This window comes from Phoxinus phoxinus (assembly GCF_949152265.1).
Source record: "Phoxinus phoxinus genome assembly, chromosome: 5".
Classification (NCBI taxonomy): Eukaryota; Metazoa; Chordata; class Actinopteri; order Cypriniformes; family Leuciscidae; genus Phoxinus; species Phoxinus phoxinus.
This window is the reverse complement of record NC_136880.1, coordinates 22,484,969-22,512,872: the sequence shown is the minus strand read 5'-3', so window position 1 is coordinate 22,512,872 and position 27,904 is coordinate 22,484,969. Positions and strand designations below refer to the sequence as shown.

The window sequence follows — 27,904 nt, the reverse complement described above, 5'->3', positions numbered from 1 at the left end:
CATTTTTGTAATAACTAACATAACAAAATTGGCTAAATTTATTCACGTGACCTCACACTGTAAAGTGTAAAACTAAGCAGTTTATTCATTGTCACACCACTGAAACACACATCCAGTCCATTACATGAGCATTTTCAACATCACAGTATTTGCAGAAATTCATTCCAGTTATAGAATAGCTCATACTCATACCTTTTTCAAGAGTCATACCATTGCTGATGTTTAACCACATAGGCCTATACCTAACGGTGAAGTAAATAATGATAAATAACCTGAAAAGCCTTATATTATTGAAGCTTACATATTATAATTGACATTATTCCAAATCCAACTGACAAGCCACATACTACAAAAAGCTTATACATGGCTGCATCACGTTATAGAAACACATATATTATATAACATTGTGCCACCTGATGTGTTTTCCATTCTAGACATACATAATACTCTCCATATATGCAATAATTATATGCAGACATGCATGGTTTCTCGAGTACAAATCCTGCGAAACCAGGAACTTTCACCTAATTTAACCCACATTTCCACATTATAATGTCATTATATTTCTCTCTATATATAACCTTATCCATATTGTAGTCAAAACGTTGTTTATCGTGGTCTACAGGCACACACCGTGAATCCTTGTGGAAGTTCAGAATCAGATGTGCTGTCGCTTTGTTGATTGCATTCATAAAGGCAAGTTGGTTGATCTTAATAGCAGCTTTATAATAAATAGTGCAACAACAACTATTGTCCTGATTGTACATTTGATCAGACTCATGCCACTTAAATCACCTGATTTTTTAAAACTGAAAGAGCGTTTGTGATTTAATTCCTCCAGTTGAGTCCATATTTGAAGATGACATCATGTAAGTCATTATTAATACAATGACTGGCTTTCGAAGCTCTTGATTTGTCGGTTCGAAACTCAGAACTGCTGTCACGGCATTACAGCAGCAGGGAGTAATACAAACATATGCACTCCAGCATAGGACATGATACAAGATGGACGGTTTGTGTGCTGATGTATTCAGTGTTTGTATCTCCATGTCATGTCAGTCTGTCTTTCTAGTTTCCATCTCAGTTCCTGCATTTCTCGACCAGGCTGAGTGAAGGACTTTGAGACATCCACGGATGATCCTGCGCATCCACATGATGTTCATAACATCCAAAGACACGCTAGAAATAACCCAGGCGCTGCGACCTCCCAGAGGTAACTTGTAGAAGTCGTCTGTGCCAAAGACCGAGTACATATGGTTGTAGTAGCCTGGCATGACTGCGATCCTCACCAAGAAGAATGCAAATGCCATGGCAACACCATTAACCAAACTCGGTTTGGAAAGTTTGTGGTAGCCCAACATGTGAAAAAACCAACTGGAAGACGTTAAAAAAAATGTGATTAGAAAATTAGCTTCATTGTATGGTTTTATGTCTATTTTTTTTACATATTACTCACCGCTGGTTGACAAAGGGGGTGGAGAATTCTGAGAGCAGACGGAAATTAGCAAAGTAAGGCAATATCCCTTGACTCTGCAGAAAAAGAAAAAGCACAAAATGGCATTGGAAATCTTGTGGAAGTTAGAGACACCAGACCAGACCGGCTGGAAACACAACTTACCAGCACATAGTAGTATGCATAGAGAGCAGCAAAATGATGTATGACAAAGTATTTCTCTCCAATTGACTCCCATGAAGTAAACATTAGCAGGAGATCTGAAGAGGAACAGAAAATGTTCTTTTGTGAGAGTAACATCAAGTAAAAAGTAGAAACATATTTTCCATACACATTCAATACATGAATGTAGTAATTCATCATTATTCCTAAAAATAAATAAAAAATAAAAGTTAAAAAGTACTTTTTACAAATATAATGTAGGCTATTATTAATTAAGTGAATAATAAAAAAAAGTAAAACATTTGTTAAAATATTTTTTTCCTATAAGAAATAATAAAAGTTCTAAATACGGGTTTCTTTTCACTTTTTTCTTTATTATATCAAGACATTTTTTTTACATAATGCCCCCCAAAATGATCAAAATAGTTTTAATTCAGAAAATAAAAATGTGCTCAGGTGTATTCAATAATCGAATATAAATTGCATAATATATCTCACAAATGCACTTTTTAAAATAAATTAACAAAATATTTTTTTACGGACAATATTTTTTCTTTTTTTTTTAGCCTACATTACATTTTTTTATTACATATTAAAAAGCAATTAAGCAGTTTTGTTAAACAATTTGTTTTTCTAAAAATAATAATACAAATTCAGAAATTCAACAATGCTCATCATTAAATATATATTTAAATCGAAAATACATACAATATTTAGATATAAGTGTATGAACTGCATTTTTGATCTACTTTTGCATAAATTAATAGATATATCATCACATCATTAACCCTTCACTCACCAGAGATGAGGTAGCCTGAGGTAATGGCCACATTAAGTTTCACCAGTGTGGCATCTCCCCTGTAATCACAATATTAGAGGTTAGTGTATTTCACTTTGAGTGTTCAAGTTCAGACTGTACTGTTTGGACAGAAACAATGTTGCATAAGAAGTTGTGCCACCGCATTTGTAATGGTTTGCATCTATACATCCTCACCAAACTGGGTCTTTCTGGATAGGTTCATCAAAGACATATATGTAGAGACAGAAAAGTCCCACAACCAGGGCGTGCACTGTTGAGACGGCCCTTTGAAGAAAAAGAGAGACCTTCCAACTTTAGTCAAACTCGCTATATAAAAACACATGCTTTTAGAAGATAAAATCTGACACCTGGAGTTCCACTCTGTCCTTTGTGTAGGGCTGAGCCTGAGGAAGCCTTTGGAGAGGTGCTGAGACACCCAAGGGCTACCTCTGTGGAACAGCCACTGGAAGCCCAGGAAGCTCCATGTTACAACCAGCAGCACCTGCAGGCTGAGTGGCTCCATGCCTGCTGAGCCCTAGAGAGAGAGAGAGAGAGAGAGAGAGCGGCGAATGCCCAACACACATTAATCACCCGCCTCTTTAACAAAACAAAATGTTTCTTACTCCAGACCGGTTGCGAGCATAAAAGCCCCAGTCATCACCTGAGCTGCCGCAGTACCTCTCTACTGCCAAATCCCCCGGTATAAATAATCATTTGCATATGTGCTGACACAGACATCAAGAGGTCAGCCGGTTCCAACACGTCTCAGATTGCTCCATCCGTGATTTATAGAGCCACGAGTGGCTTTTGTGCAGTCCGAAATGCATTCGCGACCCTGGCGTCCCAAAAGAAACAGCTGATTGTGTGTTGGGTTTGTGCTGCATACACACAAACTTCTGGCTGAGGGGAGCGTGCACATGTTACTTTGCGGTATGGACAGCGATCGAAATGAAACAGCTGGAAATCAATGCGTGTGATCAATGTTGCATTGTTTTGGTCCACTGGGACAGGACCACTCCCTTGTTTTGTCCTCGTACCCTTGAAAAAGGCATCAAGCTTCAGTGCTTTTGGTAATTGATAGTAGGAGGAAGTCAAGCCAGCATGACCTTGTCATTCTACTGATTGTCTCACATGTAGGCTACATTTATGCATTTAGGAGATCCTTTTATCCAAAGCAACTTACAAAAGAAGAACAAAACCGAGGAGCCAACAATATTCATAATAAACAATGCCAGGTTTATATGACAAATAAAGAAGCAAGCTAAAGATGAGGAGAAATGCAGAGAATGATGTGTGTAAGTGCACTGAACATATACAGTAGGAGTAAAACACAAAAAAATCCTGTAGGTCATGCTGTCTTTATCATTTTCTGTGTCGGATTCTTCGGTTCAGTCATTCGTTCACTTTCTTTTGCAGTCCTTGTTTTTGGTGACTATGAAAAGATTAAATGAAGTCAACATAATGCATGATCAGACTTACCCTTTTCCGTTATGAAAGACCCATTGTGAACTGTCCATGGAGCGTGTGCATGAGGCGAACACAGCTGGACACGGGGATAAACGCAGGGTTTAAGTGACCTTCTCTCTCTCTATTCTCCATATTCACTCAGTAAGAGCTTTCTCTTCTATGCAGTTGTCCAGTGTAATTTTATATCCATCCTAAATTAACTTCTCTGCGTAGAGGAACCACTAGATGGAGCGAGACATCCAACTTTTTTCTCTCCATGATAGCAAAATGAGCTTCAGGCAAATGTGTTAGACCCGGAGGGGGTGGTTGGTGTCCGAACAATGACACTATTGGTGAATGAATGAATGAATTGATGGATGAATGAATGTTGTATATTTAGCTGCAATTTCCTGAATCGTCACCCAAAACTTTAGCCTAAATCAGATCTATTATAATCAGACTTAACCACACAAAATAAAGCCAAATCACTCCAACGGTAAAACTGAGTCTTCTTGTATTTAGAGCCATAATGGAGCGGTTAGTCTTGCCCTGCATCTCCAGGTAATAACATCCCATCCCCCTCTAAAGCACAGTTGTTGTTGTTGTTGTTGAGTCCCTGTTGTGCCTCAGGGATGGAGCAACAAGGCATTCCTGTTTGATGAACCGTTCCCCCCAGAGTTCTGCTCATGGAAAATTAAAGTGATGTTGTGCCCAAATCTGTATTCTAAATAGAATAGCTATTTTTCACTTTATTAGCTCTGTGTTATAACAGAAACTTATAGCAAACCCTGCTGTATATGCTGACTGAAATGACTTCTCAAAACAGGTTTACTGGAGACGGAAAAGGGGGAAATTCTGTTGCTGTTGCTGACTAAACATCCCTTTTCATGTCTTGTTGAGTGAAATATTCATTTTTTTTTGTAACCTGTTGATTTACTGGAAGAGTGCAAACATGCATGATAACGGAAAAGAAACTTGGAATTTAAGTAGTTTCAACATTTTATCAATCATGACATAAAAGTCATAAAGACATAATATTTACTTTTTATGTCAGAATGATGATTTACCAAAGCATTAGGACAAACTCATATGCCAGTATTAATGTTAAAGTTTTACACAGGGTTACCCACAGTGGTGGGTCTTGTGTTTTCACTGTCTTAAACAAAGTCTGGGAACAATCACTTACAATGGCAAACACACCTTGTTTTCCGACAGTTTCTTTGTTTCATCACTATAGTGATGGGCTAAACACGCGCCCACTATATCATTAGAATGCAAGTTTTGGCTTGTCCTTAATTAATTGCATGTCTAGAGGCATGATGGTACTTTCCATTGTGATTATAAATCAGGGGGCTGAAAACCATTTTGTATAATGATATGGCATATTTCATCTTCAGAAGTGATAGACATCTGATGATGATTAAAAAAAAGTAATTATAGCATCACATGACATGGCATTGAATGCTGAACCCAAACATTTCCAAGGAGGAATTCAAAAGGTGAGTGAAATCTCTTTATAGCTGGGATGAATTATTTCGGGCCTTGACTCTTTATTGGTGTTTCCTGGACAATACTGTCTCCTGATAGCAGAGGCTGCAGGAAACACATGGTGAGAGGGGGCTGAACTCCACACGAAGGATGTCCCACCACAAGTATAATATGCAACCAGTAAAAATAAATGCACAATGAAATCGTATATTGTTTTGCTCAAATGAATTATTTTAATACTTTTCTCTATTTTCTTTATTCAAATGTATTATGCCTACATTTAATTGATTATTTTGTAGGCCTATTTATGTTTTAATATTATTATACATTTTGAAACAATAAATTATAGGCTACTATATATATATATATATATATATATAGTAGCCTATAATTTATTGTTTATATATATATATATATATAGCGTGGGCTTACGTTTTAAATATTTAGAGTCTGCTGACGTTGCTTGGGGAACTTTCTTGTAGCGTCCACCGTCCAGGCCTGCGTTTCCCAAAAGCATCAAGCATCGTAAAACCATCATAGTCAACTTTCGAGAAACGCAGCCCGATATCGTCCTGCACGCAAACCTATTAACATTTATAAAATTCCACCATAGCCATTTCACAAGCGCCACAAACAAACGTCTGCGTATCAGCCAATCAGGAAGCTACACTGCGTAGCGTCACGCAATCTGATTAATATTCACAACTCGAGCCTACACCGTAGTAGATTTCGTAAATTCGCTCGTGCTCAGCAGACCTTCTGCTCTTCTTTAATTACTTTGCTGAGCAGAGAGAGTTTAGTGCATCCGCTCAGCTGGGATAAATCGGCAGTCATCTTTGACTAGCCTAAACTCACGTATTTGTGGCTATTTTTAAGTTCTGCAAAATATATTTTCTTGAACCAGAGGAGCCAAGTAAGAAATTTGTGATAATTTCTTTGGTGCGACGTGAAATAAAACACAATGACTCAGTTCAACAAGGGCCCAGCATATGGTTTATCAGCTGAAGTGAGAAGCAAGGTAAGGTTTTAGTGATTTTACAGTGTACTTTAACGTCAGCTGATTGGTTTGTACGTTTCTTTGCATTGCAAATGTTTATAGTAGAGATGGGATTTATGGCTCTTTGAGGGGATCCGGATCTTGGCGATCCGTTCCTTTCAAAGAGCCGTTCAAAAGAATGGCTCTTTTGGCTCTTTTTAAATATTTAGTCAGTTTTAAGAAGCCAGCTTGGGGGCATCTCAGTTTATCCTGGAAATAATCACTGGGAGGAATGATGAGGTGAGATTTGTAGTCAAATAATTAAAACACCAATATCTGAGTTTGAATTATTCTGAATATTGATTATTACCTCATTTGTCATGTGGACTATATTCCATAGGGTTCCACAACATCCCTCTGCTTAGAAAGTAACATCACTATTTTGGATTTACCTTTAGTACAAAGTGTGTGTATGTGTAAAGCTATGTTGACTAATGTTATTCATATAATACCTAGGCTACTCACAAATAAACATAAAAAACAAAGCCGGCTGCAATGAATTTCTGTGCAAAACAGCTTTTACTACAAACACTTCCACACAAGAACATTTAGATAAAAAACAAAAAATATTTAAAGTTTTAAATATATACTGTAGATAAAATTAGAATAAATAAAATGGAAATGTCTACATACAGTCCACTATTACTACTATTACTTATAATATTATTAATAATACTATTAATTATAAACTTTGCAAATAGGACATCACCCGATGATCGATGATGTGACTTATATGGTTATTTTTGTATGATCAACTCCTTAATATTCCTAAATATTCCTTCATTCAAAAAAACGTAATTTGATTTAAGGATGGAGATTGCACAGGAAAGTTAAGTGAGTGAAAGCAATTGGGACATTGCTTAATTTGTATAATCTTTACTCTTATTGGTGTCGTGCTACAGACCTAATTTAAATATTATGCAGGAAACAGAAATCCGATCGGTTAACCAGATACAGAGGCTACTTAATATGAACAAATGTAAACGCACGGTGTCCTGATTGGCTAATGATCCGATCTGCTTGATCCATCATGGTGATTGCATGTTAATGGCAAGTGTAAACGCAGCCTTTGTGTGCATCTGTGTGAAACACGCATAGGAAAAAAAGAACGACAGAAAGAACGGCTCCCCTCCCGCCGCGACTCGGCTCCCATCGTTCATGTTTATGAGCCGTTCAAAAGAATCGGTTCGTTCGCGAACGTCACAACTCTAGTTTATAGGTATGAAAGTGTAACTTAACTGTCTCAAACCAAAACTGCTTAGGCTATCTAGAGTCAGCTTTTCAGGCATCACAGACATGTTCAGAATAAAAAAATGTCGTGTATAATTTAGTACTAAGCGTGCTAGGATGGCCGAAGGTAGGTCTCTGTAGGTTTTGAGAGAAAGCCTTTGTGTTTTGATTCCTTTGATTGATTGTTCTGAGGTTTTGGTTTTATGTCGTTGCCATGCATCTTTGTTTTACTAGCCTACTAATTTATTTATTGTTTTGTTTATAAAACACAATTCCTCATACGTTTGTACGTAGAAAGAAGAAAATAGTCCGTGTTTCATGTCGCACAACCCTACTTTCAATGAATGGAACTTTTTACGCACGCGACGTGATTTGCTATCTCGACATGTTGAGATGCTTTTTGTCATTTGCCAGACGCAAAACTTGACATTTTATCGCAATTGATGATTACCGTGTTTTATTCTGTTTGTAAAGGTTGGTAAAGCTTGCCTGCTGTAACCTGATGTGATGGTGGGTCATCATGGGGTCTTTTGTTGAGTTCTGGGTGGAGCTCCAGTTTGAGAGAAAGAAACGAGGCTGTCGCACGCTCTCTGCAGATATACTCAAAAACACGAATAAAACCAATAAATGATGACATTATCAGTCCAGAGACGCGACAATGTTTGTATGATAAATGTTTAGTGAGATTAACGATGTAATTTCTTCCTGGTTTGTGTGGAAATGTGTTATGGAAACTTTGGCCGAGGTGATGCGTGTGAATCATCTGATTCTAATCTGAGTTTTCTTTCGTTTTTGAAGGACCTGATATTTACAGATGTAGTGTGGCTTAATTTTACGTATTTTTGTTGTTAAAATATTTATAGTCGCTCCTTAGGAAAACACTTTTTTTTTTTTGTTAAACAATCTTTTTTTTTGTCAAACAAACCTTGTTTGAGTTTTTTTTTTTTTTTTTTGGGGGGGGGGGTGGTCAGGAAAAGGTTAAAGCGTCACTAAATCACATTGTGGCTTTTCTGCAAAATTGCCAAGTGACTGTTTTTTCCTATTTTATTTCTAATGTTTCTTGTTTTCTGTGCACATAAATATACCATAAAATGTTATTTGATTTCATCAAATGTCTGAAAACTAGACCTAAACGCATAGTTCAGTAGCTAAACCATTGCTCCTAGTTTTTATTATGTCCCATGTACCATTAGGCTACGATCTTCTTTGTTGTCTTAATTGCTTATCACATTTGAAAATCACACAAAGAAGACGCACCCCTGTAGAGTCTGTGGTTGGTCATTTCAGTGCTTTTCTACAGTCACACCATGTATCTCATGAAGTGTGTGTGTGTGTTTAGTCAGAATGAGTGGGAGGGTAGGCAAACAATGTAAACCACAGTGGGGTGATGCTTTCTTGGATCCTGTGCCATCTGCAGAGGTGTGATGCCACTTGCCCCCAGCTGACTTTCCTTAACACTTTGTTGGGATGCCATGCAAATATCTGGAGATAACTTACTGTAGGAAACTTCATTACTAATAGGACATCTTTTGACTATGAAATGCAATTCAGATTTTTTACAGATGAGTCCCAGTCTGGATCCTCTGGTTGCTCAAATAGGATTTCAAATGGTCTTTTGCGTCTCTCTTTACGTGTAACACGATAACGTCAAAATTGGTGACGGAAACACCGCACCCCTCGCTACACAGCGAAGCTGGCCATACAGCATGCAACATCACAATATTTACCAGTCTTTCTTTTTTTAAAGTCTGTTTACAAAAAAAAAAAGTAGTATTTTAAGGCCCCAATATACTTCAAGCGGAATCGGAGAACAAACCGGTTCATTTCTTCAGTTTAGTCCATCGAGGTCAGATGTCCGCACGTAAAAATACGAACACACTGGAGAGCCGCTTTATAGTAGAAAATGAAGTTGTAATTCTAATTGAAAGAGGCGCTGACACTTCTATGTTTAGTACTGTAAAGCTGCTTGCAATGCATTGTACAAAGTGGTATATAAACGTGACATGGTTTGACTGGATTGCTGAATTGCAGAGCTTGTGCAAATGTCTTCAACGCTATGATCAGATGGTGTCTTAAGGCCCCAATATACTTCAAACGAAATCGGCGATCGAACTGATGTGACTTAATTTCGATCAAAATCAGGCCAAAACGCACTTCGTTTGGGGTTAATTTTGGGAGTTCGAAACAGCTTGCCAAAGCGAACTTTCCGGAAAAGTTTGCTCCGGCTGGTAAACACCTTTGTACTACCATTGGTCCGTGACGATTGCGTAATATGATGGTGTTCCCGAAGGCTCCGCCTTCTATGTGAAAATCTTTTCCACGTAATTTGTCCTGTTCAAGCCGTTGAGGTCAGACATCCGCAGGTGAAAACATGAACTCTCTGACTGAAGAGATGCTTTATAGTAGAAAATAAGACACTGACACTGTTTTTCATTGTATAAAAGGCTCTGACATTTCTGGGTGCCTGCCGCTTTAAGACTCTTATTCTGTAGTTACGGAAGAGGAAAAAAGGGGACGGTATGATTAGCGTGTTAGATCTAGTGAGTTCTAGTTCAACGGTATAATTCAGCCTACATACCTGTGTTGTGCAGCTTCTTTAGTCCCTTCTGAATAATCCAGCTTCCAATGTTCATGTGTTGAGTTGATGACTGGAAGTAAGTGACTGTTACTTTGCTGTGTTCGTGTTCTATTGTAGAATTATTATGCATTACCATGTGCCAGCGTGACGAGTGAGATTTATAGTGATAGAGCGATGTTTATGCTGAAAAACACTGTAGGAAATGATAGTTTAACTGGTGTGAGTCTTTTGATTTATAAGTTACGTAGTAAAGTTTATAACATTGAGTTAAAATAAGTTAATACCGTGTTCAGGAGACCATGTGTGGACGCGGTTTGAGTAATAGCCTTGTATGGCCACAGTATGTCGCTATTGCTCCTTCTGAAACCTGTTTAACTATCCTTCTGTTGAATCACCCTTTAAGTTTAATGTAAACTTGTCAGTGAGATAGATGAAGCTCCTTATATTTCTTCAATGAGTAATATCCTCGTTTATTTAATTGTAGATTATGTTTAATGGGGTATAGGAATGTTTATTGAGATATTTATGTTTGATGATCCTGATTTGTATTATGTGTGTATATATATATTATTTACGTTTTGTATAGTACTTTAAGTACTGTAACTGTTAAAATGGCAGTACCTAATTGTGATTTATTTGTTTTATTATCAGACTAAAAGACAATACTGGATATTGGAATGTTCTGATGAGCACTGCTGAAGTCCAATACAGTCTAAAGAAGAAAATATATCTCGTCGTCTTTATTCCTGTGTCCTGACCGATACACCATCCTGTTTACTGGCTAAAAACCTTAATGAACTAGCCCTACTAGATTACCTCTTTAACATTGGTCCTTCGAGCCGGATAGCAGTATTCAGGATGGAGGCAGATGAAGAGATGTATCCGGATGTGAGACCTAAACGTCAAATACGTCGACCTGTCAGACTTCAGGACTTCGAAGTGGACTATATGGGATATAGTCAACGAGACCAGTTACAATGGGATCTGTCACCCCCTGCCTTGGATAGGAGGGTGTTCCTCACTCGGGAGGGTCCAGACCGGACGACCCCCTTTCAGACCACAGCCCACTCTCACTCTGAGGGTTTCCCTGGGAATGCTGCTCACCCTGAGATTCATCAGTTAGCCCCAGACCACAGTCAGAGGAGAGATTTGGATGGGTTTATTCAGCCTGCACGAACACCCTCATCCCATCAGAGCCCATATCTGGATTCTCGTTTCTCTGAGGAAATTAGAGCTATTCGGGAGGAGAATATTAAGCTGCTCCAAACACAACAGGCCTTCCAGACTGGCATAAAGGAACTCAATGAAGCACGGCGTGAGATGAAAGAGCTACTGGAGGTAGCCCGCTCGCTGAAGGCGAACCTGGTCCAAGTGAATAGCTCTGCCTCGAACTACAGCAACCTCACATCTCCACAGGCCGGTGCTGTGGCACCAAGGAGTTTCGCTGATGCAGCACATTCGAAGGAAATGGAGTGTGAGGACTGGCCTGATCCTCCACCCTGGCCCGAACCTGATGAGGACCTTGCAGGAAGAGTGCGCACCCTCAGGGTTAAGGAACAAGGGCTAGACGGTAGCCAGCTCAACTTTCCCCCTGAAGGTAGAGTATGTATGCCTTGTGAGCCTCCACTGCCTACTCAGTATCCTGCTTCTGATAAAGGGATATCACCATGCCACTCTAAACGACCCTCTCAGTTGCACACACACCATGCCCCAGCTCATGCACCTGTAATCAAATCAGTGCCTGCCCGGACCTACCATCCCTTAGCAGTCACTGGAGCGGTACATGGCATACCGCCATCTAATCAGTTTATGCAGCCGCCGGGGAATGAGCAAGTATACCGAGGGCCCCAACCCACAATCCCAAGGTTCATTCACCCGGATCCCAGTGAGTTTGCACGGCTTCGCATAGCTTTAGAAAACCTACTCCCATCCAATGCTACAGAACTCTTCAAGTACCAAATACTTGTGGATCATTTGAAGCTGGAGGAAGCTAAGCTGATAGCTGACGCTTATCTAAACTCACCAACCCCTTATAGTGACACTATGTCAGCCCTCCATGACAAATTCGGGCAGCCTCATCAACTTGCCTTAAGGAAGATAGCAAGCGTCCTAGAAACCCCCGAGGTAAGGCGTGGTGATACTATGGCATTCCAGAAGTTCTCTCTCCAGATACAATCTTTAGTGGGTTTATTGCAGACTCTGGGTCCTGAAGGGGAAATCGAACTCAACTGTGGCTCACATGTTGCTCGTCTGCTGAGTAAGCTCCCTCCGGAACAGCGAGCGGATTTCCGTCGACATCAGTTCAAGCAGTTAGGGGCGACCCACACTTTACATGATTTGTCAGAATGGCTCCGCTATGAATCATGGTGTCAGGGCTTCGACAGTCAGGCTACCGGACGCAGCATAAAGGAAAGGCAGAACTTGAAGACTGATGGTCGGCCTGGTAGACAGACGGTGACCGTCCTACATGGAGCTGGTGAGTCGGCTGAGACCGCTTCTTCGTACCATAAAGAGAGTTCAATTAACCGAGGAGCCAAGAGTAAAGCCTACTGTGCCTACTGTGAGAGTACTGAACATTATCTTAGTCAATGCAGTGCTGTCACCAAACTCTCCAGAGACCAGCTTAAAGAGTGGATCCGGGTTAACAAGCGGTGCTGGCGCTGTGCACGAACTCATCAAGCCGCTCAGTGCACATTGAAGAAACCTTGCAACATCTGTCAAGGAAAACACCTACTGGCTCTTCATGAGATAAACACAAAGGCAGAGAGGGGCAATAAAGATGTAGCTGCTAAGGAAGAGAGCTGCTTAACTAGCTCTGCGGCTGACTCGCTCTACCTGGACAGACCTGGAGCCGGGAGTCGAGTCATGTTGAAGGTCGTCCCTGTGCTTGTACATTATGAGGACCGGACACTTGACACCTTTGCGATCCTCGATGATGGGTCAGAGAGGACCATGTTGTTACCAGCAGCAGCTAAGTTCCTTGGCATAAAGGGCAATCCCGAAGCGCTTCCTTTGCGTACAGTCCGACAGGACATCCAGATCCTCCATGGCCAAACAGTGTCTTTCCGTGTCTCCCCAGCGGCGAACCCTCACACCAGCTATAAGATTAATGGGGCCTTCACAGCTGGCCGCCTCAGCCTAGCACAGCATACTTACCCTATTGATCGCCTGAAGAGAAAATACAGATACCTAAGTGGCATTCCCCTACCTGCCTTAAGAGATGCTCAGCCAACACTCCTTGTAGGCTCAGATAACCCTCAGCTGATAACACCTGTCGAGCCAGTAAGACTTGGTCCACCAGGTGGTCCAGCCGCAGTCCGCACCAGGCTTGGATGGACTCTTCAGGGCCCCACCCCATTCATGGGGCGGCCTATCCAACCTGCACAGTGCCTGTATACTTCATCTACGCCATCAATGGATGAGCTTTACAAGCATGTTGAGAGGCTCTGGCAAGTAGACACTGTACCTTACCGACCAGAAAGAGAGGTGACTCGGTCAAAGCAGGATCAGCAGGCTGTAGCATTGCTTGAATCCAAGACTGTCCGTGTTAATGTAGATGGAGTTCTCAGGTACGCCACACCATTGCTGCGATATGAAAGTATGCCACCATTGCACTCGCCAAAGGAGGCAGTTATGCCCATGTTACGTAGTACTGAGAGGCGACTCTTAAAGGACCCCAAGCTGGCGGATTCATACAGGAAGGAAATGCAGAAGCTCATTGAAGCAGGTGCTGTGAGAGAAATCACTGAGGATACCTCTACCAAAGAAGGATGGTACATCTCACATCATCTCGTCAGTCACAACGGGAAAAACCGCCTGGTCTTTAACTGCTCTCACCAGTACCTTGGGCAGACCCTGAACCAGTACCTGTTACCTGGCCCTACTCTTGGGGCCCCCTTGCTGGGAGTCTTACTGAGATTTCGTGAACATCCCATAGCGGTTAGTGGAGACATCAAGGGGATGTTTCATCAAGTCCGCCTCATCCCAGAAGATAGCTGCCTTCTAAGGTTCCTGTGGCGGGACCTGAAGGTGGAAGAGCCCCCAAGAACATTTGAGTGGCAAGTTTTGCCTTTCGGCGCAACTTGCAGCCCATGCTGCGCGACATACGCCCTGCAGCGCCATGTTGTTGACCACTGCCGGCCGGACGATGACCTGAGATTCTCCATTGAGAACTGCTTTTATGTAGATAACTGCCTGCAGAGCATGGGTACGTCGGGTGAAGCCAAACGGCTGGTTGATCGACTCAGGGATCTTCTGAAATCTGCAGGTTTTGAGTTGCGTCAATGGGCTTGCAATGATCCAAGCGTCCTGAGCCACTTACCTCAAGAGGCCAGATCAGAAAGCCTGGACTTGTGGCTGGCACAGGATAAGTCCAACCCTCTGGAGTCAACACTTGGTCTCAGCTGGAATTGGGCAACCGACACCTTGGGCTACAGACATAGGCCTGTGTCCTACGAGGATCCAACCTTGAGGAACATCTACAGAGTTCTAGCTACTCAATATGATCCCCTGGGTTACATGTTACCTTTCTCCACCCGAGCAAAGCTCATCATCAGGCAGCTGTGGGATAAGAAGCGAGGTTGGGATGACTCGAACTTACCCGCCGACCTCCTGCAGGCCTGGTTCAGCTGGGAGGCTGAACTTGAGTCATTACCTCTCCTTACATTCCCGCGTGCATATGTTCCGACGGACACCAACCTTGCGTGTGCCACCCGTGAGGTGCACATCTTTGCAGATGCCTCTGAGCAAGCCTATGGAGCCGTAGCCTACATGAGAACTGAGGACAAGGAAGGCCAGATCCACCTGTCTTTCATCCTTGCTCGTTCACGAGTAGCTCCAAGACGCCTGCATTCCATCCCACGCCTGGAGCTTTGTGGAGCTCTGGTTGCAGCGCAGCTTGCTCGTGTTCTCGAGAGGGAACTTACTCTGGAAGTGGCTCGAACTGTGTTGTGGTCAGATTCCACTACCGTACTGACCTGGTTACACTCTCAGTCTTGTCGCTATAAGGTCTTCGTAGGCGCCAGAATAGCTGAGATACAGGAGTTAACAGAGAAGTGCACCTGGCGCTACGTGGACTCTGCAAATAATCCTGCTGATGATCTGACGAGAGGAAAGACCCTGGAGGCATTAATAGATCCCAACCGATGGTCTCAAGGACCTCCCTTCCTTCTCCAGAATCCAGCCACCTGGCCAGAGAGACCCAGCACCGAGCCATCTGAAGACAGAGCGGAACTCCGGAAGAACACCTTCTGTGGAGTAACGATTACCTCACCAATGTCAATCAGCAGTGATGACAAAGTGTACAAAACCTGGCAGGAGCTCATGGATGTCACGGCTCAAGAGATCCTAGGACAGACCCCTTCCGATTCACCGCCGAATGCTGAAAAGTACCGGCAGGCAGAGATGAGAGTTCTTCAGCGAGCCCAACAACAGTCATTCCCAGAGGACTACAAACTCCTTGCAGCAGGGAAGCCTGTCTCACCTGGGAGTCGGTTACTCACCTTGGCTCCGGAGTTGGACAAATCCACGGACCTCATAAGAGTGGGAGGTCGGCTGCGACGTTTGGAAGGTCAGGACGACTTAACATTGCACCCTGTGGTTCTGGATGCCTCACATCCAGTTACACGCTTGCTTATCCAAAGATATGATAGCAGCCTGCTGCACCCTGGTCCCGAGCGAGTCTTTGCAGAGATGCGGCGGTTATTCTGGATAATCCGTGGCAGAGAGGCAATTCGCAGACACCAGCGTTCTTGTGCCGAATGTCAGCGTTGGAGAGCTCAACCTTCAATTCCCCGAATGGCGGACCTTCCCATTGCTCGTCTCCGATTACACAAACCAGCCTTCCATTCCACTGGCGTGGATTGTTTTGGGCCCATGTTCGTGAAGATGGGCAGACGTCAAGAGAAACGCTGGGGGATAATATTTAAGTGTTTAACAACCAGGGCGGTACACTTGGATCTCCTCAAAAATATGGATGCGGATGCTTTCTTGATGGCCCTGAGACGGTTCATCGCCAGAAGGGGAACACCTGCAGAGTTGTTGTCAGATCAGGGAACCAATTTTAAAGGAGGAGAACGGGAGCTTAGAGAGGCTTTTGCCAGTATGGAGCCAACCCTTCAGAAACAACTCGCGCGACAGAGGATTAAGTTTCAGTTTAACCCCCCAGCAGCTCCACACTTCGGTGGGGTGTGGGAAAGAGAGGTCCGTTCCGTCAAGTCTGCACTTTATACCTGCGTGGGGACCCAACCTGTTCATGAAGACGTCCTGCTCACCGTTCTCCTGGAAGTTGAGGCAATTCTCAATTCTAAACCGTTGGGTTACGTATCTGCTGACATTGCGGATATCGACCCTGTGACACCCAATAGTCTGCTTATGGGGCGGCCTGATGGATCTCTCCCCCAAGTGGTCTATCCTGAGACGGAGCTCCTGAGCCGCAGACGCTGGAGGCATTCACAAGTTCTCGCTGATCAATTCTGGTCCAGATTCGTCAGAGAATATCTCCCTGGGCTGCAAACCAGACAGAAATGGCAGTCCTCTTCTCCTGAACTACTGGATAAGGCCGTTGTCATGCTGGTGGACCCGCAGCTACCTCGAGCACTGTGGCCCATTGGGCATGTAACCAAGAGCCACCGCAGCGACGATGGATGCATTAGATCGGCTGATGTGAATATCAAAGGACATGTGTACACCCGACCGGTAGCTCGGCTGGTGATGTTGCCAGCTCTCCCGTCTGGGATGGACGATGCCTCTGTGAGCCCCTCACAGTCTGACTGATAAGCCTTTTAATGGGAGCAAATGTGCTTGCACATTTGGGGGCGGCTGTATAAAAGGCTCTGACATTTCTGGGTGCCTGCCGCTTTAAGACTCTTATTCTGTAGTTACGGAAGAGGAAAAAAGGGGACGGTATGATTAGCGTGTTAGATCTAGTGAGTTCTAGTTCAACGGTATAATTCAGCCTACATACCTGTGTTGTGCAGCTTCTTTAGTCCCTTCTGAATAATCCAGCTTCCAATGTTCATGTGTTGAGTTGATGACTGGAAGTAAGTGACTGTTACTTTGCTGTGTTCGTGTTCTATTGTAGAATTATTATGCATTACCATGTGCCAGCGTGACGAGTGAGATTTATAGTGATAGAGCGATGTTTATGCTGAAAAACACTGTAGGAAATGATAGTTTAACTGGTGTGAGTCTTTTGATTTATAAGTTACGTAGTAAAGTTTATAACATTGAGTTAAAATAAGTTAATACCGTGTTCAGGAGACCATGTGTGGACGCGGTTTGAGTAATAGCCTTGTATGGCCACAGTATGTCGCTATTGCTCCTTCTGAAACCTGTTTAACTATCCTTCTGTTGAATCACCCTTTAAGTTTAATGTAAACTTGTCAGTGAGATAGATGAAGCTCCTTATATTTCTTCAATGAGTAATATCCTCGTTTATTTAATTGTAGATTATGTTTAATGGGGTATAGGAATGTTTATTGAGATATTTATGTTTGATGATCCTGATTTGTATTATGTGTGTATATATATATTATTTACGTTTTGTATAGTACTTTAAGTACTGTAACTGTTAAAATGGCAGTACCTAATTGTGATTTATTTGTTTTATTATCAGACTAAAAGACAATACTGGATATTGGAATGTTCTGATGAGCACTGCTGAAGTCCAATACAGTCTAAAGAAGAAAATATATCTCGTCGTCTTTATTCCTGTGTCCTGACCGATACACCATCCTGTTTACTGGCTAAAAACCTTAATGAACTAGCCCTACTAGATTACCTCTTTAACATTCATGTTTAATACAGTAAAGCTGCTTGATTGTAAGCAATCTATTGTATAAAGTGAACACTAAATAAACGTGACGTGACTTAAGAGTGCTGAATTGCAGAGTCCGTGCAAACATATCCACGTTACTATGATCAGATGCTTTTCTTATGATTTATAAAAAAAAATGCTTGCTGTTGTCTCAATTTTGTTATGTGTTTATTTTGTTATTGAGAGGAAAGCACACATTTCTATATTTATCTAAACACCGCTGTCAGCAGTGTGGGCGTCATCACAATGTTCACTAACAGTATACCACTGGTCATGTATTTCCAACTTCTTTTTAGCCCGAAACGAAAAACTTAAAAGAACTTTGCTGTGAGTATATCAGGGCCTTTATGCTCACCTAGCCAGAAATTATTTCATTAAATGCAGTAAAAGCAGTATTATTGTATATATTTTGAAAAATTATTTATTCCTGTGATGCAAAGTAGAATTTTAAGCATCATAACTCCAGTTTTCAGATTCTAATATGCTGATTTGCTGGTCAAGAAACGTTATTATCAATGTTAAAGCTGCTCAATATTGATTCTTTGAATAAATAGTTCACAAGAACAGCTTTTATTTGAAATGGAAATCTTTATTTAAATGATGAATGTATACGGTCTCATTGCATCAATTTAATGCGTCTTTGCTGATTAAACGTAATAATTTATTTTCTTTTTTTAAATGGCTGACCCTAAACTTTTGACTGGTACTGTAGGAAATTGCCCTAGGCCATATGGTCAATTATAGAGTTAAGAGTCATATAAAATCTCTGGCTCATATGTAAATGTACAATAGACTGTTCTCTTTAGAGTCCTTGAGCACCAGGTTTTTTTAATACTAGTGGTCATATAAACCAATTGTTATGCGAACACATCTTGTAGTCTGTATATACACCACAGACCTTGCTGCCACATTATTTAGTCTGCTAGACATTTCCAGAGCAACAGAGTGAATAATTGATCAGCAGAAACAGCTGTGCTGTTCACCAAGTTCTCTCACAGCATTCGGTCTTTGTTAAAGCTCTTCCCTCCAGCAAATCTATAGTAGGCAGGATCCTTTTCCCTCTGTGTAGCTCTGGCTGGATTCCTCAAGTACTTCCTTCAGGTGTTTCTTTTTTATTGTGCTCAGTTTTTTGCCCCCCCACATGATTGGTTTTGTCCATGAGGCCAGCAGAACTCCCAACATGTTGTTCTCACAGGGCCAAATACAGATGTTCTCCCAGTTTTCTCTGTCTTCAGGAAGTTCACTCTCTGCTCTGGGTCGAGGGGCTCTGTCTGGAAACATGTATCAATGCTCTCCTACATGTTTTTCTTCCTTTTTCCTTAAATGCTCTAGTATACACTAGGAACACAAGCTCTATTGTGTGGAAAATGGCAAGTGGACAGCTGGATGTGAAGACTCTACTAATGTCCTAGTTGCAGAGCGGTATAAAACACCCTGAGATGATAGAGGAGTCTGATATGAGAAGGATTCAGAGGGAGATCTTGTTGCTCTCATCAGCCTTTAGCTGCTGCGTATGCTATTTGAACCTTCTTTTGGGCCAATACTGGCTCTTTATATCATTGGGACTTTTTCAAGTTGGGTAGAAAGATCAGGGGGGGTTTTGGCGAATGTTCTCTGCAAGGCCTGAATGTTTGCTCACTGTTGCTTTAGCAGGAATTTCTCTCTTCCATTGAAATGGTGCTAGTGCTTTAATCCTCTGACCTCTCTTTGAGTATTATGAGTTTTACTATGCACCAGTATTAAACACATGTGCCAACACCAATAATTACTTTCATGTTTTAACAACATTTTATCTAAATAAATGAAACCTAAAATGCCATAAACAGAAATCCGGGGTTTTAAATATTCACCTGGTGAATTTAAGCATCACGGTTATAATGTAACGTGCAATGCAAAATAAATATACATTTTGAGATATTTCTTAACAGTGATATTAAATAATAGCGCTTTAAAACCGCAAGTGAATGTCGGGTGACGCAATTATGTAAAAATAGGGGAAATTACCAAGATTGATTATCCAATATTGACTAAAATGAAAGACTTGAATATGGGTCGATACGATATTGGGCATCTCTCATTTTTATGTGGAAAATAACTTGATTTGCTATTTTTACACCATCATAAATTGCTTTAAATACATCAGAAGTTATAATTAAATTGACTAGCAAATAATTCACTCGGATGATATCTGGAAATCATACTATTGTGTATTGAAAAAAAGTATTTGGGGCCACTGTGAAAAGCGCAACATGTATTAGGAACAGAATGTCTGTCAGCTCTCTCATGGTTAATGTGTGTTGTGGATTGAGTTTGGGTAGAAACAAGGTTTTTTTAGCTTTATCTTGCTCTGATGAGTGTTTTTTTCTTTTTCTCAGTGTACTGTACATTGTGTTTGTTTTAGTGTTGAAGGCTGTCCTCATTGTTAAGTGTGGCAAACACCGCAGGCATTGTGTGATAATAAGTGATGATTATCTCCTTTTCTTGTGTTTAAGGAGACTTTACAATAACACTTTAATAATGGGGTATATTTATGGTCTCAATTCAAGTTCTGCTTCTCATTCGTTCACGCCAACCAGGAGACACTAAGGTGTGATGCCTGCTGTACTCATGGTGACACATGGAAGGTCCTCTGTTTGTTTTGCTGTTGTTTTTGTCACAGACCCATTTCCTGTTGATCTAATGCTGACACACTGCTGAAGTAAAAGACCACAACAGGTTATAGAGCAAACCTTTCATTTTTATTTTTAGAGCTAAAGATTTTGAGTGAGAATGTATAAATATTTTAGAATAGACCTGCCATGAGCTTATAGGTTTTATGTATGTCAGGGTGATTTTTCAGTACTTTAAATCACTGAAATCCCAGTCAAGAACTACATTGGAAATCTAAAATGTATTTATTATTTGATTATTTATAAATTATTTTATTATCATTTATTAATTTTAAACAATGAGTAAGTTAAAGTTCTGCAGTAACATCTAGGGATGCACATCACGATATATCGGCCACCATATTTGTATCGGGCAATGTATGATAATTTTTAATGATATAGTTTTCGACCCGATAATAAAATTTGGCTGATATATTAAAGCTCATAAATAATGGATTATTTCCTTCAGCTGAGATGCTTCAGATGCACACTGTTCACCATGATGGTTTTGAATTTCTTGAAATATGATTGGAATCACTCAAAGGAAAATAAAGTTAAGTAGAACATGTGCAGCGCAAGTCTGCATACAATTATAATGATAACACTACTGTAAAAGAATGTTGTGAATTGGTTGTATGTCAGATTTATCTCATAGGATGGGTTTAATTTAAATTTTTAATTTGAACACTTTAACTGGTTCAAATTAGGCTGCTGTATGTTTGATAGAAGTGCTTAGGACATGGCTTTTAATGGTAAGGCTTTTGTTTTTGTAATAATCAGGCTTGCAAAAGTTATATAAAAATGTGGATTTAGATTTATCAGCCAATAAATCCCCCCTTTAATGTTCTCATTTCCCTAAAGAAGTTCGAGTTGTGGTTCATCTTGTAGTTGCTCGGTTTGAGTCAAGGCTTTGAAATGTTTATTGAAGAATTGTTTGAAATGCCTGTGGGGAAAATGAATGGGGGAAATATTTCTAGAACCAAAGGGGCGGTCAATGTTATGCTCCAATTGTCCTCTCATAATGAAGGACTTCTTAAAGAAACAGACAAAGTTTTATGCCTTTTTATATATTTCTTAAAGGGGACAAAAGAATTGTCCCTAAAAGCAGACCTGTGTTTGCTTGTCACCTCTTTGGAACGTCACACATTTCATTCAGCTGAAGTGAAGAACCAAACTGCATTGTTTGGTTGATGGAATATGTTTTACATCTCATTTACAATTGATTTTCAAGACCAGACTAGTTGAAGGCAATTAAAGAACCTCAAAGTGACATTGAACGGAAGGACTACCTCTCAAACATGAAGTGACTTGATTTTGATTATGATACAAAACTTGTAGTTTACATGAATGCTAAATAAAGTGATCGGGACTCGGGTTGATGTGACAAGCTTCAAATCGGATTGAATCGTTTGACATGCACAAAAGTCACTGTTGTCACATACTAATCATCCTCATTTTTTGTTTTAAAAAGCAGTATATTTATTTAAATATTTATATATTTTGGGTCGCAAATAATTAGATGGCAAGCACACAATGCTCTGTGCCAAAATGCTTATATTAAAGGGATAGTTCACTTTAAAATTAAAATTCTGTCATCATTTACTCACCCTCAAGTTGTTTCAAACCTGTATTAATTTATTTCTTCTGCTGAACACAAAGAAAGATATTTTGAAGAATGTCAGTAACCAAACAGTAGTCACTCTGTACCCATTGACTTCCATAGTAGGAAAATTTTTTACTATGGAAGTCAATGGGTACAGACTACTGTTTGGTTACTGACATTCTTCAAAATATCTTTCTTTGTGTTCAGCAGAAGAAATAAATTAATACAGGTTTGAAACAACTTGAGGGTGAGTAAATGATGACAGAATTTAAATTTTAAAGTGAACTATCCCTTTAATCAAGTAGTAAAAATGCTCATTCCCGCACACAAAACGAGGCATCTTCAGATGAGAGTCCGGATTTGGTTTTTAAACAGATTGAATTTGGAATACAATGCTCCATGTAAACGGCAGTTAAAGGGATAGTTCACTTTGAAATTACATTTTGGTATGTTTTAGCATACCTAAAGGGCATCCAAGATGTAGGTGTCTTTTTTCCGCAGTAATCATGCAGGTCCATGGTCACTGTCTCAAAGAGCATGCACAGAGTCCAAATTAAAACAATTCCCATCGTCCAAATTCAACAATTCCCCATCGTAAGTACACATTGATGGCCTAAGACACGAAATGAGCGGTTTGTGTGAGAAAACAAACGGTATTTATATCGTTTTTACCTCTTGTAACACCGCCACGTTTAATTTGGACTCTGTGCATGCTCTTTGAGACAGTGACCGTGGACCTGCATGATATGACTGTCAGACAAAAACGGTTTGACCTAAAAATATCAAAATTGAAACTACTGCGGAAAAAAAGACACCTACATCTTGGATGCCCTTGAGGTAAGCTAAAACATACCAAAATTTAATTTCAAAGTGAACTATCCCTTTAACAACAGGATAATCTATTTTAAAGCCTACTGAGGCTCTTTTTGTGGGCAAGATAAGTCCTTTCAATACTTTTCTGTTTGCTGAATGGCAGTAATGGGGCCTGACAGGCGTCTGGAGCTGCTCCTGAAGCCAGAGTTCACAGATGGGGCAACGCTCTGTAATTTCCTGTCCATCTTACTGTACTTGGCTCCAGTCCCGCACAAACTACGAGATGAAGACGAGACGTTTTTCCAAAACTAACCTAAAAACATGACAGCACCTGCACACTCAAAAACCCTTTGTTTTGGAAGTTTATGAATTCATGAATTGAAACTGCAAAAGTTTCCATGCGAGTTTCATGCACGTGTTCTCAGTTCCAGTCATTTAGGTTCACCAGGGAAACTGTCTGTTGCTATCTAACCTTAGCATACTTTATTGGCACCATATCAGTTGGAATGAACGTCTTTTTGTGTGGCAGGCCTTGGATTACATATGGAGAAACTGTTTAAGGAAGCAAGAGTGTTTTCAGTATCTCTCACTCTCTGGTCCCTGTAGATCGCTCAGAAGTACGACCTGCAGAAGGAGGAGGAGCTGAAGTACTGGATTGAGGATGTAACGGGCATGCCAATCGGAGAAAACTTCCAGATGGGATTGAAGGATGGTGTCATACTGTGCGAGTAAGTCTGAGCATGATGGAAACCATCATGTGCATTTCAGTTTGATTAGGAACTAAAAACATTGGAGCACACAGATGGCGATGCTTGTTTGTGTTTGTTTGGCTCTTAATAATGACTCTCAGCCCACCTGGAACTTTTTGTTCTGTTATTGTATCCCTAAAACACACCAAATTATGAAGTGATTATAATTTTTAGGCTTAAGACCCTCCCAGAAAACCTTGTGCCAAGCTTAAACCATGTTGTTCATATTTAACCATCTCGTCTGGCATCCACACCTTCTTTTGTTTGCTGTTGCCCTAAAAAAACCTTTGAAAATGTTTCTTATTTTGATGAAGAAATGTGGTATCTAATGTTATCTTGGTATATACATTACCATTACATCATAACATGCCTGTTTTTGAAAGTGTCTCTTATGCTTACAAAGGCAGCATTTATAAAAAGTAATAGTGGAATATTATTACAATTTAAAATATTTTTTGATTTTAAAATGCAATTTATTCCTGTGATATCAAAGCTGAATTTTCAGCGTCATTACTCCAGTCTTCAGTGTCACACGATCCTTCATAAATCATTCTGATATGTTCATTTGAAAGAAAAACAGCTGTTACAAGTGTGATCAGTTTGTATTTTTGAGAGAAAATATTATTTATGTACACCTTAATTGTGGAAACGGTACCAAAGTGAATAAAAAAAGAAAAAAAGTTATTATCAGTGTTGAAAACAGCTGCTTAATATTTTTGTGGAAACTGATATTTTTTTCAGGATTCTTTGATGAATAGAAAGTTCAAAAGATTCGCTTTTATTTGAAATGTAAATAATTTATAACATTATAAATGTTTTTACTGTTTGATCAATGTAATGTGTCCTTGCTGAAAAGTATTACCGGTACTTTAAAAAAAGAGTTGTTGACATTACACTTTTGAAACATCAGATCATGTAAGTTGAGTGTCTCATATGTCTCAAGATGTAATATTTGTCTTTCTCATAGGCTTATTAATAAACTTCAGCCAGGATCCATTAAGAAAACCAACCACTCCAAACTTAACTGGCACAAGGTGAGGGGAAAACTGTTTATGTATAGCATAAGATTTTTCTTCTCGTTTCAAGTCGTTTTTATTTTTTAATGTAAAAATATGAGAGCAAAGTCACTTTTCTCATTCTTCTCACTGAAGCTTGAGAACCTGGGCAACTTCATCAAAGCCATTCTTGCTTATGGCCTGAAGCCTAACGACATCTTTGAGGCCAATGATCTGTTCGAAAATGGGAATTTGACTCAAGTTCAGACCACACTTCTTGCCCTGGCCAACATGGTGAGTTCTGTGCAAAACATCTTTGAGGAGATGATAAAAGTCTTTATTCTCTCTGACAAAAGTTTGGATTTGGAGTTGTTGGAATAATGCCACTTTCATTCTTTTCTTTTTTTCAAAGGCAAAAACTAAAGGTATGGACACAAAAGTCGACATTGGTGTAAAGTATGCGGACAAGCAGTGCCCCAAATTTGATGACGAGAAACTGAAGGCTGGTCAATGTGTGATTGGACTGCAGGTGTGACTTCAGTTGGTTCATTTCTGTTGTGGCTTTGGGAAAAGCTTTTAACTTTAACTTTTTTTTTTGGCAGGGGGCCTTTATCTTCTGTAAGTTTCCCTCAGTCATGCTTTGTATATTTATATACATCCTTTATTTTCTTAATGGCTAGATGGGGACAAATAAATGCGCTAGTCAGGCTGGAATGACCGCATATGGCACCAGGAGACATCTGTATGACCCAAAGACCCAAGCAGACAAGCCTTTTGACCAAACCACAATCAGCCTGCAGATGGGAACTAATAAAGGAGCAAGCCAGGTGAGTGTGAATCCCTAAAGGGATAGTTTACCCAAAAAATGGAAAATTCTATCATTTACTCATATTTGAATCAGAAATGAATGGATTTTTAATGAAACCTGAGAGGTCTCTCTGTGCCTCTATTGAAATAACCAAAACCTCATTGGTTAACACACACACACACACACACACACACACACACACACACACACACACACACACACACACACACACACACACACACACACACACACACACACACACACACACACACACATTTGAGCTTCTGTGTTTACCATATGTTATGTGCTCTTTAAATGTGTGTCAATCACTGTTTAGATGTTAATAAAAGCCTAAATTAAGCTTGTATCATATAAAGTGATCTTATCTCTTCACAATACTTGGATTAAACTAAATTCTACTGATTCGTTTAGATTTGGTTTAATATGCCTTTTACATTTTTGGATCTTTTTAAGTTTTAGTTACCTGGACTTTCAATGAAGGGACAGAAAATGAAAACAGTAAATGATTTATGTGTGGTTACATACCTTTGTACATCAGAATTCTGCGGGCATCTCAATAGGAATCCACACAATCTGTAATTTCACATGAGGATCTTGTGAGGGGAAACATTTCCCATGTGTATTTCACTTCAGATTTAAGTTTATTTGAACATTTTAGCACACAAATTTGCCACATATACCAATATAAAGCTGTTTGTTTTGGATTCATTGCATCTCTACTCTATTGACAATGGATCTACTTGCTAATGTGATCAGGCCTTAAGACATGGGTGTCCAATCCTGCTCCTATAGGGCCAATGTCCTGCAGAGTTCAGAGTTCAATAATTGTCAATTAAAACTTTAAGTTTTGACTTTATTCACCCTTTCTTCTCTTTCAGGCTGGCATGTCGGCCCCCGGCACCAGGAGGGATATTTTCGACCACAAAGTGGCTGTCCAGCCTCTAGACAACTCCACCATCTCGCTGCAAATGGGCACCAACAAGGTGGCCTCTCAGAAGGGCATGAGCGTGTACGGGCTGGGCAGGCAGGTGTACGATCCCAAATACTGCTCCTCCCCCACTGAGCCCACCATCCACAGCAATGGCAGCCAGGGCACAGGCACCAACGGCTCCGAGATCAGCGACAGCGACTACCAGGCTGAATACCAAGGGGAGTATCAGGATGAGTACCAGGCAGACTACCACAGTGAATACAGAGCCCCCTATGACCATGGGATTGACTATTAAACTGCAGGCGTACAGCACAGATGAATATTTTTGGATCTTTGCATCAACAGAGCGAGGAGTTTTTTTCCCCTCGCTGGCCTTTTTTATGTGACAAGAAACGGATGTTTAGAGGAGTGTTTCTATATCATCATTCCTCTATTGATTATACAGTATTTTATTAGGTAGATAGACAATCGACTATAGTTTTAAAAGTTTGGTCCTTTTAAAAGTTGAGATGTGTTAGAGAAGTGAAAGTATTTGCCAAATGTCCCTCATGACATTAACCGCAATCTGTATCCCTAGATTTGAACTCATTATGAGCATCAGCCTCCGGATGTGTACGATTTGGTTTAGCAATGGAATTTCTAGCATTTATTTTATGCAGATTTCATCTAGTTCCCAAACTGACTGCAGTACAAAGAAAGACATCCAGAAAGATTCAACAATTCCCAGGCCAACTTAAGCATTGTTGCTTTTTAAGACGTTTTTTTTTTTTTTAAGTGTATTTTTTTTACTTCCTGTTTAATTCATTTGACCAAACAAGACATTGCTAAATTGTGCCATAGTCCCTTGTATATGTTAGGACCAACTCATTTCTCCTTTTACCCTTCCCCTCTTCCCAATCATCTTGTATTTATTGCCAGTAATACTCAATAGAGACTGCAGTCCTGTTGAATGGCTCTTTTGTTTTGTCTTTTAAATGAATAAAGTTTTTAATTTTCTGTTGTCGTTCTGGTTAAATGGAAAAACTTTTTGGGTTTCTCAATAAGAAAAAATTAGAGGAAAACCGGTCATTTTATGATCCGCACCACCATGATGGAATCTTTGCTGAACTATTCCAGAAATGATGCGCCCTTGCGTTTGGACAAGCGGGAATGAGCGAGTCTGAATGCTGCCTTGTGTCAGAAGGGAAAGGGAAACTGAGAGCTGCAGAGTAAAACACACATCCAGCAGTCAGTCTGATCTCAGAGCAGTAGTGAAGCTTGGAGGACAAGGACTGGCCGGTATAAAGGGTTCGTGAGAAAAGCACCAAACCCCCACCTCTTCCCGCAAA

The 27,904-nt window shown here is 40.4% G+C and overlaps 2 protein-coding genes across 5 annotated transcripts; one reads left to right on the top strand and one right to left on the bottom strand.

Moving 5' to 3' along the window:
- Positions 1–13: 13 nt before the first annotated feature.
- Positions 14–8,390, bottom strand: LOC306998764 (TLC domain-containing protein 4-B). Of its 4 annotated transcripts, none has more exons than XM_079613094.1 (7): positions 8,104–8,390; positions 2,783–2,949; positions 2,610–2,699; positions 2,415–2,473; positions 1,619–1,713; positions 1,457–1,530; positions 14–1,374 (listed from the first exon to the last, which is right to left on the bottom strand). In XM_079613094.1, exons 1-7 carry the CDS (start codon positions 8,134–8,136, stop codon positions 1,056–1,058), a joined length of 837 nt encoding a protein of 278 aa, XP_079469220.1. In that variant the 5' UTR covers positions 8,137–8,390; the 3' UTR covers positions 14–1,055. The 4 variants fall into 4 exon arrangements, with proteins under 4 accessions (XP_079469220.1, XP_079469221.1, XP_079469222.1 ...); XM_079613095.1 differs by lacking the exon at positions 8,104–8,390 and adding an exon at positions 3,894–4,069 and having other exon boundaries at positions 62–1,374; XM_079613096.1 differs by lacking the exon at positions 8,104–8,390 and adding an exon at positions 3,076–3,278 and having other exon boundaries at positions 62–1,374.
- On the top strand, positions 5,977–27,572 carry cnn3b (calponin 3, acidic b). Its single transcript, XM_079613093.1, has 7 exons — positions 5,977–6,366; positions 23,679–23,800; positions 24,789–24,855; positions 24,973–25,110; positions 25,229–25,345; positions 25,497–25,643; positions 26,524–27,572. Exons 1-7 carry the CDS (start codon positions 6,310–6,312, stop codon positions 26,869–26,871), a joined length of 996 nt encoding a protein of 331 aa, XP_079469219.1. The 5' UTR covers positions 5,977–6,309; the 3' UTR covers positions 26,872–27,572.
- Positions 27,573–27,904: the final 332 nt, after the last annotated feature.

What these genes read in the sequence shown, in the direction of transcription:
- cnn3b (XM_079613093.1), top strand. Translation starts at nt 6,310, where the DNA reads ATGACTCAGTTCAACAAGGGCCCAGCATATGGTTTATCAGCTGAAGTG. An exon ending in CAGCTGAAGTGAGAAGCAAG is followed by an intron (nt 6,367 to 23,678) that starts GTAAGGTTTTAG and finishes TGGTCCCTGTAG; the next exon opens with ATCGCTCAGAAGTACGACCT. An exon ending in CCAAACTTAACTGGCACAAG is followed by an intron (nt 24,856 to 24,972) that starts GTGAGGGGAAAA and finishes TTCTCACTGAAG; the next exon opens with CTTGAGAACCTGGGCAACTT.
- LOC306998764 (XM_079613094.1), bottom strand. Translation starts at nt 8,136, where the DNA reads ATGATGACCCACCATCACATCAGGTTACAGCAG. An exon ending in AGGACAGAGTGGAACTCCAG is followed by an intron (nt 2,700 to 2,782) that starts GTGTCAGATTTT and finishes TTTTCTTCAAAG; the next exon opens with GGCCGTCTCAACAGTGCACG. An exon ending in CTCAGGCTACCTCATCTCTG is followed by an intron (nt 1,714 to 2,414) that starts GTGAGTGAAGGG and finishes GTTCCTCTTCAG; the next exon opens with ATCTCCTGCTAATGTTTACT.